This window comes from Megascapheus bottae, chromosome 14, assembly GCF_031878675.1.
Source record: "Megascapheus bottae isolate mThoBot1 chromosome 14, mThoBot2.hap1, whole genome shotgun sequence".
NCBI lineage: Eukaryota > Metazoa > Chordata > Mammalia > Rodentia > Geomyidae > Megascapheus > Megascapheus bottae.
The window spans coordinates 38,239,487-38,258,190 of NC_143522.1; the positions used below are offsets into that span (position 1 = coordinate 38,239,487).

An 18,704-nucleotide genomic window follows, 5' to 3' on the forward strand; every position below is an offset into this window, starting at 1 on the left:
TGTACATAGTAATGTCTTCATTTATTTACCTGTTGACACACACCTATGCTGATTCCATAATTTGGATATTGTGAGTAGTGCTGCAACAAACATGGCTAAGCAAATATCTCTTTTGTATGCTGACTTAAATTCCTGTCTGGCATTTATCTAGCAAAGAACTGCTACAATTTTGTAGTCTGTCTTTTTTGCCTGTCAACTATGTTCTTTGTCAGGCAGAAACTTCTTAGTTTGTTACAATCTCATTTGTCAGTTCTCACTTGGATTTGCTGAGCTACTAGAACTTTACTCAGAAAGTTCCTGCCTGTGCCAAGAAGTTTTCATGTTTCGCTTACTTTTTACCATAGTAGTTTCAGCGTCTTACATTGAAGTTTTTATCTATTGTGAATTGATGTTAACGCAGGGTGACAGATAGGGATCCAGTTTGTTTTCTGCATCTGGATATCCCATTTGTTTGAAAAGGTTGTCTCCCTTCTTCTACACCCTGTTTTTGGCTCCCTTGTCAAATATTAAATGGCTCTTGGTCCGTGGGTTTATTTCTGGGTCTTCTATTCTATTCCATTGATCCTTGAGCCAAATGATCATTTAAGTGTGGTTTTAGTTTGCTTATTCTTCTCTTTTAAAAGATTAAGTTTTGGTACTCTTGACAAATTCTGGCTGGTTATAATTTTCCTGGCATCCTCTTTTGAGCTAAATTTTCCTGCGAAAGCTTGAGCTCTGATATTTTCCTGTCACCCATCTACCCAGCATCCTCTCAAATATTGCATTGAGGATTTTTACATCAATGTTTATCAAGGAAATTGGTCTGTATTATTTTTTTCTACTTATCTTGTCCTTATTTAGTTTTTGTATCAGGGTGATCTTGGTACTCGTGGCTTCATGTGATGATTTTGATAGTGTTCCTTCCCTTTGTATGAGGGATATCACTACTGGTATTATCTGTCTGAAACCTGGTAAGATTCAACAATGCATCATCCATCCAGTCCTGGGATTTTCTTTGCTGTAAGGTGACTGCTTTCACCTTGTTGTTTTATTGTTGATCCCTCCACATTTTTCATGTTCCCTGTTTTCGGTTTTAGTGTGTCATGTGTCTAAAAACAAAACATTTTTTGCTTGATGGCATGACTTGGGACAGAACTTTATAGATCCAGAAAACATACTTACACAATTCTAACCATGGAATTTAACCCATCTGGTGAACTCACCATATCCTTTAAGACAGTACTTAAGTGTAGTCTGAAGACCACTTGTTGCCTAGGAACTGTGCTAAGAGTAAAATCATGGAATCTACTCAGACTTCTAGAATTAGAAGGGGTTAGGACTCTAGAATCAGATTTCTTTATTCCTTTGATTATTAAGTGTATAAAAGTATGAGAAACTCAGTCTGCTACCAGTGCCTGATGCCTGTAATCCTAGCTACTGAAGAGGCTAAGATCTAAGAATGTCTTTTTAATGCCAGCCCAGGCAAGAAAGTATATGAGACTCATCTCCAATCAAATATCCCCTAGAAAGCTAGAAGTAGCATTGTGACACAAGTGGTAGTACACTGGCCTTGAAAGAAAAAAATGCTCAGGCCAGAATCCAGGCCCTGAGTTAAGCCCTAAGCCTTGGGAAAAAAAAAAATATATATATATATGTGTGTGTGTGTGTGTGTGTGTGTGTGTGTGTGTGTGTGTGTGTGTGTGTCTAAGATTCTCATCAAAAGGAGAATTTAGGACAGATAAAGATGAGAGCCAAGTGTGTGGAGAGATTCCTTTGGTAGACAATATACTCCATCTGAACATTGACAAAACAATGTGGATATCATCTACTTTACAAAAAAAATGGCAAAAGAGTTGAAGCTTCCCTATGTAGAACACATAGGTTTAAAACAAGAGCTTATTTATGCATTTGGAAAAGAAGAAAACCAATAATCTAATTCACAGTGTGGTTGTGAGCAGTATACTAACACATATCAAGCAGCCATTTGGGAAAACATTACAGAACTAATCTGACCCTTAGTTATGAATGCTATATAGCAAAGTGAGAAAGCACCATTAGTCATGTCCTGTTTAAAGACAAAATTTGAAGGTGAATTTAACTGATGACCTCCTCCCTTTCCTTTTAGAAATCTTCCTCACTTGGTAGGAGGTTGGCCCTTCTTATTTATATAAATTTTGTTCTTCCCTGACCACAAACCTTGGAGCTCCAAATTTACTCACCAGCACTTATGTGCTCTCTAACACAGCATCTCAAGACCAAAAACAAACTTAAAACAATGGAGACATTGCTAGTATGGACACACATCTCACTGACAGGGGGTAGAGGAAGGAGCTGCTATCATTTTCTTAATGTTCTAGAAAGCATCCTATTAAAAAAAAAGTACTAGATGGTAAAAAAAGACTTTTCAGAGCAGACAAATCTCTTAGCAACCATGCATGGACTCACTGTTCCATTGCTTCAAAACCTTGAAAATAGCAATACTGGCACCAGAGCCAAATTTTCTTCAGCTACTTTATCTTTCATTAGCTCCTACTTCTGTTCAACTGGAAATTAGCCGTATTTTTCCTTTCTACTGAATATCACTTCTTTGCTCCGAGTACATGAGACTGAGCCAATAGTAAAATGTCTGTCACCTTTCTGGTGTGCCATCTGATGCTGGCTGTGCAACTCCTAGGAGCATTTTCCTATGAGTCTTCCTCCCTCCTTGTAAAAGTCAATGCCTCTACTTGCACTCTGGGTGGGTTCCTGTTTGTTGTTGTTGTTGTTGTTGTTTTTTCTGTAGGTCATGGGGCTTGAACTCTGGGCCTGGGCACTGACCCTGAGCTCTTCAGCTCAAGGCTAGTGCTCTACCATTTTGAACCACAGCACCACTTCCTAGATTCCTTACTATTTCACCTACGGTGAAAATTTTATTTCTCCTTTCCTTCTACATTGACTAACAATGCCTACTGTCACTATGCCTTGGTATTGATGATAGTTTAGATTGTTAGTTTATGCAACATTTGAATCCATGTTGCACTCTTTACAATAACTCTGTTGTCCAAGACAAAGCACTTGTCCTCTCAGTGTCTTCAGCTATAATGCAGCAATGATTATAATATTTTTATTATACTATATCATAATGTTATCAAGAGACATAAAACTATAATATATGTAAAGCAATGTGATGATATATCTTGGCTAAGCCACAGGACCCAACTAGTTGGTCAAATATTATTCTAAATGTTATCTGAAGCTAAGACTAACATTTTTATCAGTAGACTTTTAGTAAAAAGCAGACTACCCCTGATGATGTGGAGAAAAGTGATTTTTAAAAATGCCTCTGCCAAGGAAAACTGCCATAAACTTGAGCTGAAACATCAGCCCTTTCCTGGATCTCTAGACTGTCACTTGACCCATGGATTTTAGAATTGTCAGCCTCCATGGTCCTATCTGAGACAGATACTCAATTTACACACACACACACACACACACACACACACACACACACACACACACACACACACACACGGTTCTTTTTTTCTATTTCTCTGGGGAAAAAAAAACAAATGCAAACAGCACACTATCTGGCAGAACTCTCTGAAGAATATGAGGTCTTAAGCACTGCAGAACTCTGGCACATCTGGCTAGGCTTCTGACTTCACTACTGTTACCTCTGCTCAAGAAACTCATCAGTCAAGAAACTTTCAACTATGGCTTTTAATGATACAGAAGGGCATTCATGGAATCAGAGTGAGTGGCCAAAATAGGATTATCTTAGTAACAGCAATGTGAAATCCCTGTAGATGTGTGCTGACTTGATCAGAGGCAAAAAGAAAGAGAATCTGCATCTATTATGGTCCCACCCTTGCCTTTCCTTTTATAATCCAGCTCAACACAAGTCCCTTCCTCTCTTGTTCTTTTTTCTTCCCCTTTCTCTCCCCACCGCCATCTTTCATGGTCAGCAGTTTTCTCTCCCCCCAATAAATTCTTTTCTGCCTGAAAAAAAAGAAAGAGAATCTGAAAGCGAAAGGGATGTTTTTGATGCCTAAAATCAGAACCATTGCAGGAGAAACACCTGTTGGGGAAGGTTCTAAGACATGGGATCATTTCCAGGTAAAAATCTACTAACAACTCTCACTGGCAATGTCCAAACATCATTAATCAGATTATTTCAATCTGTAGTGAGGTGAAGTAGGTGTGAAGCTGAGGTTGCCATTGTAAATGCCTGTCAACTATTCTAATATGTCGATTGCCAGTTGTTTACAAAATAATCTGGCACATGGAAAACAACTGTGATTTTTTTTAGTAGTACTTACGAGGGTACATAAATTATTCACTTAAGATATTTAGCACACAATCATCAATTGATTTCATATACCATGAGTTGTCTCTTTATTTCCAGAGCCAAGTATAATATCTGACATGATGAATGTTTATCTGAATCAATGGGTGCATGGATGGAGGTAAAACTATAATAAGCAATACAAAGAGTCACATTTTTAAAGCATATGGTATTTTCATGTTAAGCAGATAGAATTTGGAGTTAAAAACCAAGAGTATTGGTTGGAATAAGACAATGTGAGTATGGGAGAAGGGATGAGATTGGGAAGAGGACACATCAATTGTGTTTAGGGGAAAAAAAGAAATACAGAATATTTTAAGAGCAATCAGTTCAGATGTGGAAGGAAGGAAGTGGATAAAAACATCACTAACAGATCAACAGCCATAAGTTAATACTTAAGAGTCCCAACGTCAAGTCACAGGAGAGTCAAGACAGCAGTTAGAAGGCAGAGCTTTGTTGCTATAGCTCTGTACCCAGAAAATACAAACTTCTGACATAAAGTCCATCTCTAATCCCACCCTTTTTATTTCCTTCATTCCTATGCTTCTTGAAAGAAAAGTCTACCCTATGTCCCTCCTGTCAAAGAAAATTTATATGGGCAAAGATGACTATTCAAGACTATTGCCATAGAGGTGAAGAATATTGCGAAAGGGGAAAGGACTGAGCTCAACAAAAATATGTAGTGGGAGATGTCTTAAGCAGTGAAGTGAAGAGGTTTGGAAAGGTACTGGAAAACTCTGGAGAGGAGGAAGTTAATTCCTGTGATTACTGCCCCACCCCCAGTGTCCACTAAATTGGCGCTGGTGAAGGGTAGGCTAACACCCTCCCACACATACTGAAAGACAGCGGCCTGTCTTCCTTGATTACATTTCAAAGGAATGATTCTTGGATCTCTGCAAAAGACATTTCTAAGATATAAAACTGGCAAGAGACTGAGATAAGATTTCCACCTCAAAGGGGCAAAAAAGGGTTTTCAACTGCATTTGTACATGTTCTCAGAAAGGAGAGGTCAAAGGGACAAATCTATGTAAAACTTAACCAGGCTGGGGGAACTGTTCAGATTATCTTGGTCATTTCTTCATTACTTACATTTTTTTATCTCCAAACCATTTCACATATTTCCCTGTGTTGTCGAATTTGCCTTCCTAAAATCTCACAGGCTAAATTTTATGGGGCTATTATTACCTTTATTATTATTTTGTTTGTCTATATTACTAGATTTATATTTCCTAGATATGTTCTACCCCATCCTCTTAGATTCCATTACAATATCCATATCGTCTGATTTTGTTTGGAGCAGTTGAAAGTCTCAAGTACCTGGCTGGCTGGCTTGTTGTTTGTTTGCTTGATAGTATTTAACTCATAAATTGTTTATCCTAGCTGCTTCTCTCTCTCTCTCTCTCTCTCTCTCTCTCTCTCTCTCTCTCTCTCTCTCTCTCTCTCTCTCTCCCTCTGTCTCTCTCTGTCTCTCTCTGTCTCTCTCTCTCTCTCTCTCTCTCTGTCTCTCTCTCTCTCTCTCTCTCTCTCTCTCTCTCTCTCTGTCTCTCTCTCTCTCTCTCTCTCTCTCAGAATCAGTAGTTCCATTCATCCTGTGACACCAATGTGTATTGCTACTTGTTGCAGTAAAATCTAATAGAGAGGAAAAATAATACCCTTCTGATAAAACTCTCACAGCTTAGGTTTCTGCCAACACAACCACAGTCACCATTCTGGTTTGGCTGCGCTTCTGCTGCCCTAATGATGGGAGCAGCAGCTAGGACCCAGAAACATCTGAACATCTTAAACATTTCAAACACAACAGGCTTCTAACTCAGTTTATAATCTCACCCCACATGTGTTGATCCTACTATGATCTCTCATCTTAGAAATGATCCTTCCATCCACACAGTCCTCACAGACTCTTGTGCCTGTCCTGTCACTTTTCTTTCCCTAACAGCCAGGCATTCTTTCACATCTTTATCCTTGCTGTCAAAGCTTTACTTCCATCCTTATTTCTTTTCTGAATTATTTCAGTAGCCCAACCAGTATTCCTACAACCCATAATCTGGACAAAAATATATCCTTCGTGCTTCTACCGAATTTATTCTAAGCCGTCCATTTCATCCCTGTTGGCTTCAAATCCTTTGGTGTCTGTTGAGTGCCTTCGTGATAAAAATCCAATTCTTTGTGATGGTGATGAAGGCCCTTTCACAGCCCCTGACTGTCTCACTAAGAAGCAGCATCTCTCACCACTCTTACACATAACTACCATGTCCCAGCCAACCTCACATAACCATCTGTGCAGAAATAGAACATTGCTCCTTAGTATGCACTTTCCTTTCATGGCACTTTCCTGACTGGAAAATTGGAAATCCATTACTACCATTTTATTTGCCTAAATAACCCTTTGTCCTAGATTCATTACATCATGAAATTCTTTCCTGGGCAGTCCTAGATTGACCAGACAACCTCCCTCTATGAGCTCACAGTGTGCCTATGCTTCCCTTTCTCATGGACCCCAGCTCACTGAGTGGCAAGTATTTCTTTTCTCTATACATGAGGAAGAGTTCTCTGTAGGCAAACACAGACGTCATCTCTCTCCCCATTACAAGGTGAGTTTCTATGACTAAATCTATGTTCCATAAAGAATCCAGGTGAAATTTTAAAGCTATGAGAATTAAATTTGATTATATATATGTATATGTCTAAGTTGTGTTGCATGATGACATGGAGAAATCGTTATATATTTTAGTGTGAGTCCCCAATGGATAACCGGATGAAATACAACCTTTTGGGAAGTGTAGATTTTGTCTCACGTGAAGGGAGTTCTCAGGTGGTCTGATTCATTATAGCAATGGTTCTAAAACTAAAACCGTATAATTTTCCTGAGCCCTATCTTTGGCAATCATATATTTTCAATAAATGCTCAGCATCATTACAGAGAACTGATGCCTGAATAGATTCACAGGAATCTTTTCAGACTCACTGGCTTCATTAGAAGATGCCCTTGGGAACTTGAGAAATGTCCAGTCTTTGTTTAAAATACACACAATTAAACCTACCCTACAGCTAAGGAATCAGAATTTGTAGAGGTAAGGCCTGAGAATTTGTGTTTTTACCAAGTCATTTTGTGATTCTTTTTGTTAAGCCATATTTGAGAAGCATTGATTCAAAAGGTACCCAAAAAACTGGTGCTGCTTTTTAGCTATAACACAATGCTTTTGTGAGGATGGTGTGATGAAGAGAGGAAAAAATATCATAAGCCCAATTTAACCATCAGTCCTCACAGGAGATGAGACCATTCATGATTTAGGTTACAAAAAAAAAAAGAAAAAAAACTGGATCCAACAGGGTACCTTCTATAGAACGAAGTATATGACCTCTGTTCTCTGAAAACTAATCCTCTCTTTTTGTCATGAATGTATTTTATGAGGAAATGTCATCCAAAACTTTCCCTTTCTATTAATACAGGAGAGAGAATTTTCTCAGCCAATGCTTTGGAGCCTATGCCCAGATTCGTGAACATTTACATAATAGGTAATAAAGGCTGTGAAACAAAAAAGGCAAAGAACCCATGACATACTCAACCCTTTACCAGTTTCCCAGGTAACCTTATTATACATGAGTGGAAGAATTCAGCCCTGAAGCACACTCATGGTAATATTTCTGACTCAAGTATTTCAGACTCAACTCAGTGCTGATGAGTATCTAGACAGCTCTCCTGTGTCAGGCTTCCTGCCATCTGATTAAAGTAGCATAAGTGCATCATATTTCATAAGCAATGGGAAGGCCAAGTGTTGTGTAGCCATGGAAAATAAACTAATCATTCAGAGGCCAGCTGTTTCATAAATCCAAAAGGAATGATGGGGGGACAGTATTTATTGAAAGCAACCACTTTCGTTCTTTTGTATGCTGTTGTCAATGGTAGATGCCCACAATTTTAGCTTGTATCTATTATCTAATTTTTATCGCTGGACATGTAAATATTCACCATATTAACCAGCACTGAGACTTCAAATCTAGCCACTTGACATTATCCTAGGACTGATTGTGTTTTATTTTGTTGTAAAAATAAACACTGTTGGGCCTCAGCTCAGCTCTGAGACACTAAAATCTCTAGGAGTGATTAAACAAAAAAAAGACTGAATTAAAGCTGGACTTCCCATCTTTAGGAAGGTTTTTAAACAGTCTCATTGTATTGTCATAAAATGGTCTACATAACTTCCAATCACAGTTTCTAGTTCAAAGATCTGTTTTATTTGCCCTCAACTAGACAGCACCGTTCCAATGCTGAGCAGTTCACTTGCCTTGACTCTCCACAAATGCTTTATGGTGAAGATTAGCACAACCCAGAAGAAATGGAACATTATAGTACAGAATGGAGCTGGGAAAAAGCTCTCTCTCATAAGCCATATCATCTGTTACTGTTAGAATTACTCAATATTCTGATCTTGCCTGAGCTAGATAGAATGCCTCTTAGTGATCATTTTGCATTTCCATGGTCAGATTTATCTCCTATTCTCCACATACTTTGTCCACAGTCTTTAATATTCTATTTAAGTCCAGCCCCTACCCCTTTGTTCTTAGATGAGAATGTCATCATCATAATCCTTAGAAAAGAGTTGGGTTTCTTGTGTCCCAACCCACCAAATTCATTTCTGAGCACAAAACTTAATACCAAACTAACAAATCAGAACCACAAGTATCAGAGGCCTTACCCCCATTTTCACTAGGAATGCAAGGCACAGAAGCAATCAAAAGTTTACAAACAAGGAAGAAGTTTGAAAGGCCCTGAGTGATTGATTCCAGAGAATTTAAAATAGTTGACACCTACAAGAAAGAAGTTACCTAATAGTTAATATATTATCTATAATATTATATGCCTTAGAACATATTACCCAGAGTTTACCACATCAGAATATTTTAATAAGAATTTCATTCACTTCATTTCAAACTAGTAATTTTGCGACCTGTAGGTCTGGAGGAAAAAAATGACACCAGTGATTTTAAGCTGTTGCATTTTATTGGTAGTTTTCGAATCCAGTTTTGATGTCCCTTTTTCATTTTCACAAAACTTCTTCAAGAAGCGCATTCTTGACAAAGGATGTTCTCCAGAAGTGCCCAGCCTCTGCTGTAGTTTGGAAAGCACCTCAGCACAGCTCAAGAGAAGATACTCTGAGTTGTGTTGCAGTGAAGCCCTCGGCTTCAGCAGTGAATTCTGCTGGTCTTCAGCCTCAGAAACACCTTCCCAAACTGGAACCAACTTTGACCTTCCTGCTGCCTCTGCGGATGGATCTTTAGGAGTCAGCATGTCCCGGATCCCACTCTGCAGGGGTTTCTTCAGGCTGAGGCTCCTCCTCCAATGTTGGAGGGTTTTCTTCCAGGTCTCCAGCCTCCTCGGGTGGTGGAGACTGGACTGCAAATGGAGCCTCCTCTCCCACAGCCTCCTCAGGTGGTGGAGACTGAGCTTCAAATGGAGCCTCCTCCCCCACGGCCTCCTCTGGTGGTGGAGACTGGGCTTCAAATGGAGCCTCCTCTCCCACGGCCTCCTCAGGTGGTGGAGACTGGGCTTCAAATGGAGCCTCCTCTCCCACAGCCTCCTCTGGTGGTGGAGACTGGGCTTCAAATGGAGCCTCCTCTCCCACGGCCTCCTCTGGTGGTGGAGACTGGGCTTCAAATGGAGCCTCCTCTCCCACGGCCTCCTCTGGTGGTGGAGACTGGACTTCAAATGGAGCCTCCTCTCCCACGGCCTCCTCGGGTGGTGGAGACTGAGCTTCAAATGGAGCCTCCTCTCCCACAGCCTCCTCTGGTGGTGGAGACTGGACTTCAAATGGAGCCTCCTCTCCCACGGCCTCCTCTGGTGGTGGAGACTGGACTTCAAATGGAGCCTCCTCTCCCACGGCCTCCTCGGGTGGTGGAGACTGGGCTTCAAATGGAGCCTCCTCTCCCACGGCCTCCTCGGGTGGTGGAGACTGGGCTTCAAATGGAGCCTCCTCTCCCACGGCCTCCTCGGGTGGTGGAGACTGAGCTTCAAATGGAGCCTCCTCTCCCACAGCCTCCTCTGGTGGTGGAGACTGGACTTCAAATGGAGCCTCCTCTCCCACGGCCTCCTCTGGTGGTGGAGACTGGACTTCAAATGGAGCCTCCTCTCCCACGGCCTCCTCTGGTGGTGGAGACTGGACTTCAAATGGAGCCTCCTCTCCCACGGCCTCCTCGGGTGGTGGAGACTGGGCTTCAAATGGAGCCTCCTCTCCCACGGCCTCCTCGGGTGGTGGAGACTGGACTTCAAATGGAGCCTCCTCTCCCACGGCCTCCTCGGGTGGTGGAGACTGGGCTTCAAATGGAGCCTCCTCTCCCACAGCCTCCTCGGGTGATGGAGACTGGGCTTCAAATGGAGCCTCCTCTCCCACGGCCTCCTCGGGTGGTGGAGACTGGGCTTCAAATGGAGCCTCCTCTCCCACGGCCTCCTCTGGTGGTGGAGACTGGACTTCAAATGGAGCCTCCTCTCCCACGGCCTCCTCGGGTGGTGGAGACTGGGCTTCAAATGGAGCCTCCTCTCCCACAGCCTCCTCGGGTGGTGGAGACTGGACTTCAAATGGAGCCTCCTCTCCCACGGCCTCCTCGGGTGGTGGAGACTGGGCTTCAAATGGAGCCTCCTCTCCCACGGCCTCCTCGGGTGGTGGAGACTGGGCTTCAAATGGAGCCTCCTCTCCCACGGCCTCCTCGGGTGGTGGAGACTGGGCTTCAAATGGAGCCTCCTCTCCCACAGCCTCCTCTGGTGATGGAGACTGGGCTTCAAATGGAGCCTCCTCTCCCACGGCCTCCTCGGGTGGTGGAGACTGGGCTTCAAATGGAGCCTCCTCTCCCACAGCCTCCTCGGGTGGTGGAGACTGGACTTCAAATGGAGCCTCCTCTCCCACAGCCTCCTCTGGTTTTGGAGACTGGGCTTCAAATGGAGCCTCCTCTCCCACGGCCTCCTCTGGTGGTGGAGACTGGACTTCAAATGGAGCCTCCTCTCCCACGGCCTCCTCGGGTGGTGGAGACTGGGCTTCAAATGGAGCCTCCTCTCCCACAGCCTCCTCGGGTGGTGGAGACTGGACTTCAAATGGAGCCTCCTCTCCCACGGCCTCCTCGGGTGGTGGAGACTGGGCTTCAAATGGAGCCTCCTCTCCCACAGCCTCCTCTGGTGGTGGAGACTGGGCTTCAAATGGAGCCTCCTCTCCCACGGCCTCCTCGGGTGGTGGAGACTGGGCTTCAAATGGAGCCTCCTCTCCCACGGCCTCCTCGGGTGGTGGAGACTGAGCTTCAAATGGAGCCTCCTCTCCCACAGCCTCCTCTGGTGGTGGAGACTGGACTTCAAATGGAGCCTCCTCTCCCACGGCCTCCTCTGGTGGTGGAGACTGGACTTCAAATGGAGCCTCCTCTCCCACGGCCTCCTCTGGTGGTGGAGACTGGACTTCAAATGGAGCCTCCTCTCCCACGGCCTCCTCGGGTGGTGGAGACTGGGCTTCAAATGGAGCCTCCTCTCCCACGGCCTCCTCTGGTGGTGGAGACTGGACTTCAAATGGAGCCTCCTCTCCCACGGCCTCCTCGGGTGGTGGAGACTGGGCTTCAAATGGAGCCTCCTCTCCCACGGCCTCCTCGGGTGGTGGAGACTGGGCTTCAAATGGAGCCTCCTCTCCCACGGCCTCCTCGGGTGGTGGAGACTGGGCTTCAAATGGAGCCTCCTCTCCCACAGCCTCCTCTGGTGATGGAGACTGGGCTTCAAATGGAGCCTCCTCTCCCACGGCCTCCTCGGGTGGTGGAGACTGGGCTTCAAATGGAGCCTCCTCTCCCACGGCCTCCTCTGGTGGTGGAGACTGGACTTCAAATGGAGCCTCCTCTCCCACGGCCTCCTCGGGTGGTGGAGACTGGGCTTCAAATGGAGCCTCCTCTCCCACAGCCTCCTCGGGTGGTGGAGACTGGACTTCAAATGGAGCCTCCTCTCCCACGGCCTCCTCGGGTGGTGGAGACTGGGCTTCAAATGGAGCCTCCTCTCCCACGGCCTCCTCGGGTGGTGGAGACTGGGCTTCAAATGGAGCCTCCTCTCCCACGGCCTCCTCGGGTGGTGGAGACTGGGCTTCAAATGGAGCCTCCTCTCCCACAGCCTCCTCTGGTGATGGAGACTGGGCTTCAAATGGAGCCTCCTCTCCCACGGCCTCCTCGGGTGGTGGAGACTGGGCTTCAAATGGAGCCTCCTCTCCCACGGCCTCCTCTGGTGGTGGAGACTGGACTTCAAATGGAGCCTCCTCTCCCACGGCCTCCTCGGGTGGTGGAGACTGGGCTTCAAATGGAGCCTCCTCTCCCACAGCCTCCTCGGGTGGTGGAGACTGGACTTCAAATGGAGCCTCCTCTCCCACGGCCTCCTCGGGTGGTGGAGACTGGGCTTCAAATGGAGCCTCCTCTCCCACGGCCTCCTCGGGTGGTGGAGACTGAGCTTCAGCTGCAGCCTCCTTTGGTGGTGGCGACTGGACTCCTTCAGGAGCCTCCGTTAAATGAGCCTCTTCAGATGGTGGAGGTTGCGCCTCCTCGGGTGGTGGAGACTGGACTTCGGCAGGGGCCTCCTTTACTTCAGCCTCCTCAGATGGCTGAGCCTCCTCTGGTGGTGGAGTCTGGACGTTGCCAAGAGACTCTTCTAGGGCAGCTTCCTCTAGTGGTGGAGACGGCCCTTGAGCAGGGGCCTCCTTTGTCTCAGCCTCCTCAGATGCCTGAGCCTCCTCAGGTGGTGGAGACTGCCCTTGAGCAGGGGCTTCTTTAATGAGAGGCTCTTCTGATGGTGGAGCCTGGGCCACCTTTATTGCTGCCTCTTCAGATGGTGGAGGTTTGTGTTTCTGAACGCCTTCCTTTGACTTTGTGAGAGAACTACTTCGTCTGGGGAAATACGTGAATTCTAACTCACTGAAGCAGGTCTGCTGTTCCTTGTCCACTGTTTCTTTGGTGGAAATATTCATCCTGCCCCAGTCTCCAGTGCAAATGGTTTGCTGAGATCTGTCTATCAAGGTTTTTTTGGCCGATATTTCTACCTCCTCCACTCTATCTTGCAAGTCAAGGGATACTTCTCCACCATCTGCCGGCTTTTCTTTAGGTTCCAGTGTGGCACCCACCACCTTGATTTCTTTTTTCTTGCATACAACAATGTCTGTCTGCAAAGATTTATCAGTCATTTCCATACCATATTTTCTCTTCACCCAGGTTTGCTGAATCTGACTAGATACTCGTTTTACACAGAAGTTCTCTTTGCTTCCAGGAATATTCCCAAACCTGTGGGTAGTTTTGGGGCCAGGTAACTGTGAGCCAGCCACATGTTTCTTTTTCTCTGTCGCTTCTGTCTGCAGGCATTTATCAACCATTGGTTGGCTGGGTCGTCTTCTCTTCCGAATTTCTTTCCTCCCTGATGAGATAGGGTGATCAGATCCACTGCTTTCTTCCATTTTTCAGACTGATGAATTTCTAATGGATTACTCTTCAAGTAATTAATCATAAAGAATCATAACTGCATCAGGTACTTTGCTTTCTTTCCTTCGGTTTGAGTTGTTCTTGTGAGCTTCTTCAGTGAACTGATTCTCCAGTTATTTCATTCTGTGTTACATTCTTGTTGGATCCCACCTCACTCACCAACATCTTCATGGTTCGGTCTTTGCTTTAAACTACCTCTCAGTTTTAGAAGTTTCAGGGATCTATGACATCACAGCCATCTTTTCCGCAAAGTTCTGTAAGCTATGCTCTCAGTACTGTTTAATCTTTGTATATAACAGTGGGCAATGCTGACAAACAAGACATATTTTCTCAAAGAAATAAAGTTATTTTAAAAAGTGTTTCTTTGCCAAAAGAAACACCAACAATGCCATTTTCCTCTGCCTTTATTTGTTTCTTTCTTTCTTCCTCTATTTTGTTTTCTTTTTTAGGATCATGGGGCTTGAACTCAGGACCTGAACACTGTTACTGAGCATTTGCTCAAGTATATTGCTCAACCACTTACATCCACAGCTCCACTTGTAGTTTCTAGGTAGTTAACTGGGAGACAAGAATCTCACAGAATACTTTCTGGGATGACTTCAAATCCCGATCCTCAGATCTCAGGCTCCTGACTAGCTAGTGTTACAGGTATGAGTCACCAGCACCTAACAATGCCACTATCTGATTGAAAAATTCATTAGTTTGAACTTGTGGTTCAACTCTTTTCATCCTCTCTAAATGAGGGTGGTAATGTAGAACCCACTACACTACATTTTTTTAATTGTTAGAGAATAAAGCTAGTACTGTGTAGGAAGATTCTATGAACATGCATTTATGTAACTTGAAACCAAATTCATGCATGATGTAAAATTAGGACTCTGAAGTCCATTTCCATGTGAGCTCTTTTCTTGCGTCTTCAGCTTTCACTGCTTACAACAGCCTATTGTCGAAATATATCATATTCTCCTGTTCATTTTTTTCCCTTTGACAAGGTAATTCCACTCAACATTTACAAAACAAGAAGAAGAAGAAGAAGAAGAAGAAGAAGAAGAAGAAGAAGAAGAAGAAGAAGGAGAAGAAGAGGCAGCAGCAGCAGCAAGGAGAAGAAACAAGGAGAAGGAGGAAGAGGAGGAGGAGGAGGAGGAGGAGGAGGAGGAGGAGGAGGAGGAGGAGGAGGAGGAGGAGGAGGTGGAGGAGGAAGAAAGAAGAAGAAGCCGCCGGGTGCGTTGGCTCATGCCTGTAATCCTAGCTATAGGCTGAGATCTGAGGATCAAGGTTCAAAGCCAGCCCGGGCACAAATGGACCTGAGACTTTCATCTCCAACTAACCTCTAAAAAAACAGGAAGTGAGGCTAGGCTCAAGGGTAGGGTAGTAGTCTTTAGCTGAAGGGCTCAGGGATATCGCCCAGGCCCACGGGTAGAGTGATTAGCCATGAGGGGAAGAGCTCAGGGACATTGCCCAGGCTGAGTGCAAGCTCCATGACCCACCAAAAATAAAACCCCAAAACTTTAAAACAGAACTGGCACAGCAAACAATAACAACAAAAATAAGCCAAGGCCCAACACCATGAAAGGAAAAAGCAGGAGAGCAAGAAAGTTACAGGAAAAGAGTTATAAAAGAAATAAATATGATCAAAATGCATTGTATGTAAATATGAAAATGTCATGATGGAGCCCATTACTGTATGCAGTGAAAACAGGTCAATAAAAACGAAAACAGAATATAGCTTTTAATCAGAACTGCAGTCATTGAAAACTGGCTTATCAACATCTTCGAGCCTGCTGGGCTTCTCCATTAGGCCTGTCAAATACTGAATATGTGTTTGGTATCAGATTGCTGACATTTGATGTAATATCTTCAAAGCATATTCGGTAATGAGAAATAAATCTCAACATTGCATGAATTGAATTACATGTATCAGGTTAATTTTGCTTCCTCTTAACCAAATAAAATTTTACTCAATTTCCTGCAACACATACTGTCTGTTTCAGTTAAATTAAATTCTCATTTTGTGATTCTCAAATAATTCTATTTTTTTTCTTCTAGGCTATTATGAAGAACTTTAGTGGTTGTCAGAGCCTGGAAAAAGCATAAGAGAGGGAGGATCTAACATGAGAAAGTAATGTACCTTCTATCTAGTAAATATAATGTATGAAATATAAAATATAAAAATATATGAAAAAATAAATAAAACCACAGAACCATGTGAAAAAAAAGAGAGGGAGGATCTAGAGATTATAGTTAATGAGAACAATGCCATTGGATAGGGGCAAAGTTTCTAATGTTCAACATTTGGTAGCAGCATTAGTAGGATAACTATAGTTGACAACAATTCATTGACTACTTCAAAACTACCAGTGGAGAGGATCTTTAAATATTCTCAGCAAGAAAGAAATGATACGCATCTGTGGTGACAGATCAATTACCAGGACCTAATCACGATAAACGGCACCCACGTGTTGAAATACAATTTTTAACCCATTGTATGCATAATTCATAAATTAAATTTGTGTTTTGTTACTCATGACTAAACTAACATGGCACATTACTTTGGGATATTAGTATTAGAGCAGTTTCTCATCCTACTCCTTCAGACCTATAGATGTCATCTTTTCCAGGATGGTCTGCTTGACCTCATGATCACTGTCCAATCTTCTTTTCAAGTTAGGGCTTTAGATTTGCACTTTTTTTCTGATAATGCAGCTAGTTTTCCTTTGACTGACACCTGTTAGGAGACAAATGGTATCCCTGTGCATGATATGTTCAGACCTAGGACTTTATTTACAATTATGGTCTTTGTAAAGACAAGTAGAGATGGTGATCTTGAGAACTGGCAGAAAGATAATGGAGGAAAACTTTCTCCAGTCAGAGGAATAAATAAAAGTACTGAGAACCATGAAAGAAATACAGGAGAAATAAAAAGAACTTGAAGCCAGGTGCTGGTGGCTCACACCTATAATCCTAGTTACTCAGGGGCTGAGATCTGAGGACTGTGGTCAAAGCAACGCGGGCAGGAAAGTATGTGAGGCTCTTATCTCCAGATAACCACCAGAAAAATCAAAAGTGGTACTGCAGTGGTGGAACACTAACCTCGAATGAAAAAGCTAGAGAGAGTGCCCAGGACCAGAGTTCAAGCTCTAGAAAAATAACTAAAAAGCACTTGAAATGTGAAGATAGAATAAACCAAGAAATTATTTTCCAGCACTTGCTCCACCCCAGGGGAAAAAGTAGTGTAAGTATGCAGATATACTAGCCGCCCAATCTGTCATGGAAGCATGCAAGTCTTATACACCAGCATGGTGGCTGATAGGATAGTGATTCCCTATCATGACAGGATAGCCTCCACCGAACAAGATTACATTTTCCTTCACCTTTCTTTGCTTAGGCCGTCCATCATCATTTGAGAGAGCTTCAGGACCCCATCCTGGAAGAGACATTTTTTTTTCAAGACTGAGATATAGTCTGAAGACAAGAAACAATAGTAGCTCAACAGCTCAGCATGTACTGACACACCAGGCACAGAAGCTAAGAAGAAGACAGCCACAAATGATTTGTGGAGAGAAAGAGACTGTCACAGTGAACTTAAAAGTTAGTTGGGAACATAGGAATTAGCCTGCTCTGCTCAGTAAAGACACATTTGAAACCTGCAGGCCATTTCACAACGAAGCTTCCTAGCATCAAGCCTGGGTTGGTAGGGCCAGGTAAGAAGAGCTGATGCAGTGGAGAGCCTAGAAGGCAACGATCCTCCCCTTCCTAGCTAGGGCAAGTCTCTATGCTCAGAGTTCAGTGTCCAAACCAATATGAAGCTGGTAATGTTCTGCATCCAGGAATTAACTGCTGAATGTATGGGCTGATAACTCTGAGCACAGAATGTGGGCTGATTATGTATATGATATATACATATATATATATACATTCATGGATATAAAGAATAATGGAAGGACTGAAACATTCATAGGTTGTGACTATTACCATGGCAAGATACTTGTGGTTTGGGGAACAAGGATTCTCCATGAAGAAGGGAGGGGAAGAAAACAGCATCTTTAGTTAAAAGACCTAAGTGTAGCAGACCAATATATTGACAAAATTGAAAGGTTATTGAGGATAGGTAAAGATGCACAAAAAGTACAAGGCCTGAATTGGATGGTATGAATTAAAAGTTAGACATTAGATGTATATGTGAGTAGATCAAAACAGTCAAAACAGTCTTAATGATTCTCTGTTTATCGAACGTTTGATAGGCTTCTTCAAGAAGAAGCCCTTGACTTGTATTCCCTCATAACATTTATTTTAGATGACCTTCATTGTAACATTTATTCTCTGACTTTCTGAGACATAAATCTCTCTAAAAATCTTTTGCCAGTTTCATAACCCAGGGTTGCAAGATCTAGAAATCATCCTTTTGAAACAAAATCATCCAGAAAGAAAGCACACGCACACACACACACACACACACACACACACACACACACACACACACACACACACTTCCCAGACTGTGTGAGACAGTAGGAGCCTGGATTCCATGAGTGCTTTGTGCCAAGTTGTAAAACAATCTCCTGACACAAAGATACTAGAATTTTCACTGTTCCTTTAGGTAAAGCCAATTAGAAGACTTAGATGGTATAAGATTCTGTCTATATCCCTTCTCCAAACCTAATCTACCCCTGTTTCAGTAAGTTCCAAAGGTATGTTGGTCTCTCCCTCTTTTGCAGTAGCATTAAACAAAGCCATCCAGATACATTTAACTTGTTTGGTGCAATTTTTTCTTCAGCAGAGTAAGATAATAGAATTTCAGGGAAAGTTCATTGTGTACAGTGGCCAAAAGTAGTAACAAGGCTGTGAAGCATTTAGAGGTCTCAATGTTTCCAAAATATCTCAGATAACAATATGTTCCACTATAGGTTCTGATAGCAAAGCTTTATTC

General features: G+C 43.2%; 1 protein-coding gene across 1 annotated transcript; it reads right to left on the reverse strand.

Annotated features, from left to right (window-relative positions):
• Positions 1–9,579: 9,579 nt before the first annotated feature.
• Positions 9,580–13,980, reverse strand: Fscb (fibrous sheath CABYR binding protein). Its single transcript, XM_090345362.1, has 5 exons — positions 12,532–13,980; positions 12,133–12,261; positions 11,272–11,898; positions 10,957–11,103; positions 9,580–10,338 (listed from the first exon to the last, which is right to left on the reverse strand). The coding sequence occupies exons 1-5, from the start codon at positions 13,750–13,752 to the stop codon at positions 9,580–9,582; spliced, it is 2,883 nt and encodes a 960-aa protein (XP_090201488.1). The 5' UTR covers positions 13,753–13,980.
• Positions 13,981–18,704: the final 4,724 nt, after the last annotated feature.

Excerpts from the sequence above, each read along its gene's own strand:
- Fscb (XM_090345362.1), bottom strand. The coding sequence starts at position 13,752 with ATGGAAGAAAGCAGTGGATCTGATCACCCTATCTCATCAGGGAGGAAA. Across the intron at positions 12,262-12,531 it reads AGTCTCCACCACCAGAGGAG|GCTCCATTTGAAGTCCAGTC; the intron begins GCCGTGGGAGAG and ends GTGGGAGAGGAG. Across the intron at positions 10,339-10,956 it reads AAGCCCAGTCTCCACCACCC|GCTGTGGGAGAGGAGGCTCC; the intron begins GAGGAGGCCGTG and ends CCACCAGAGGAG.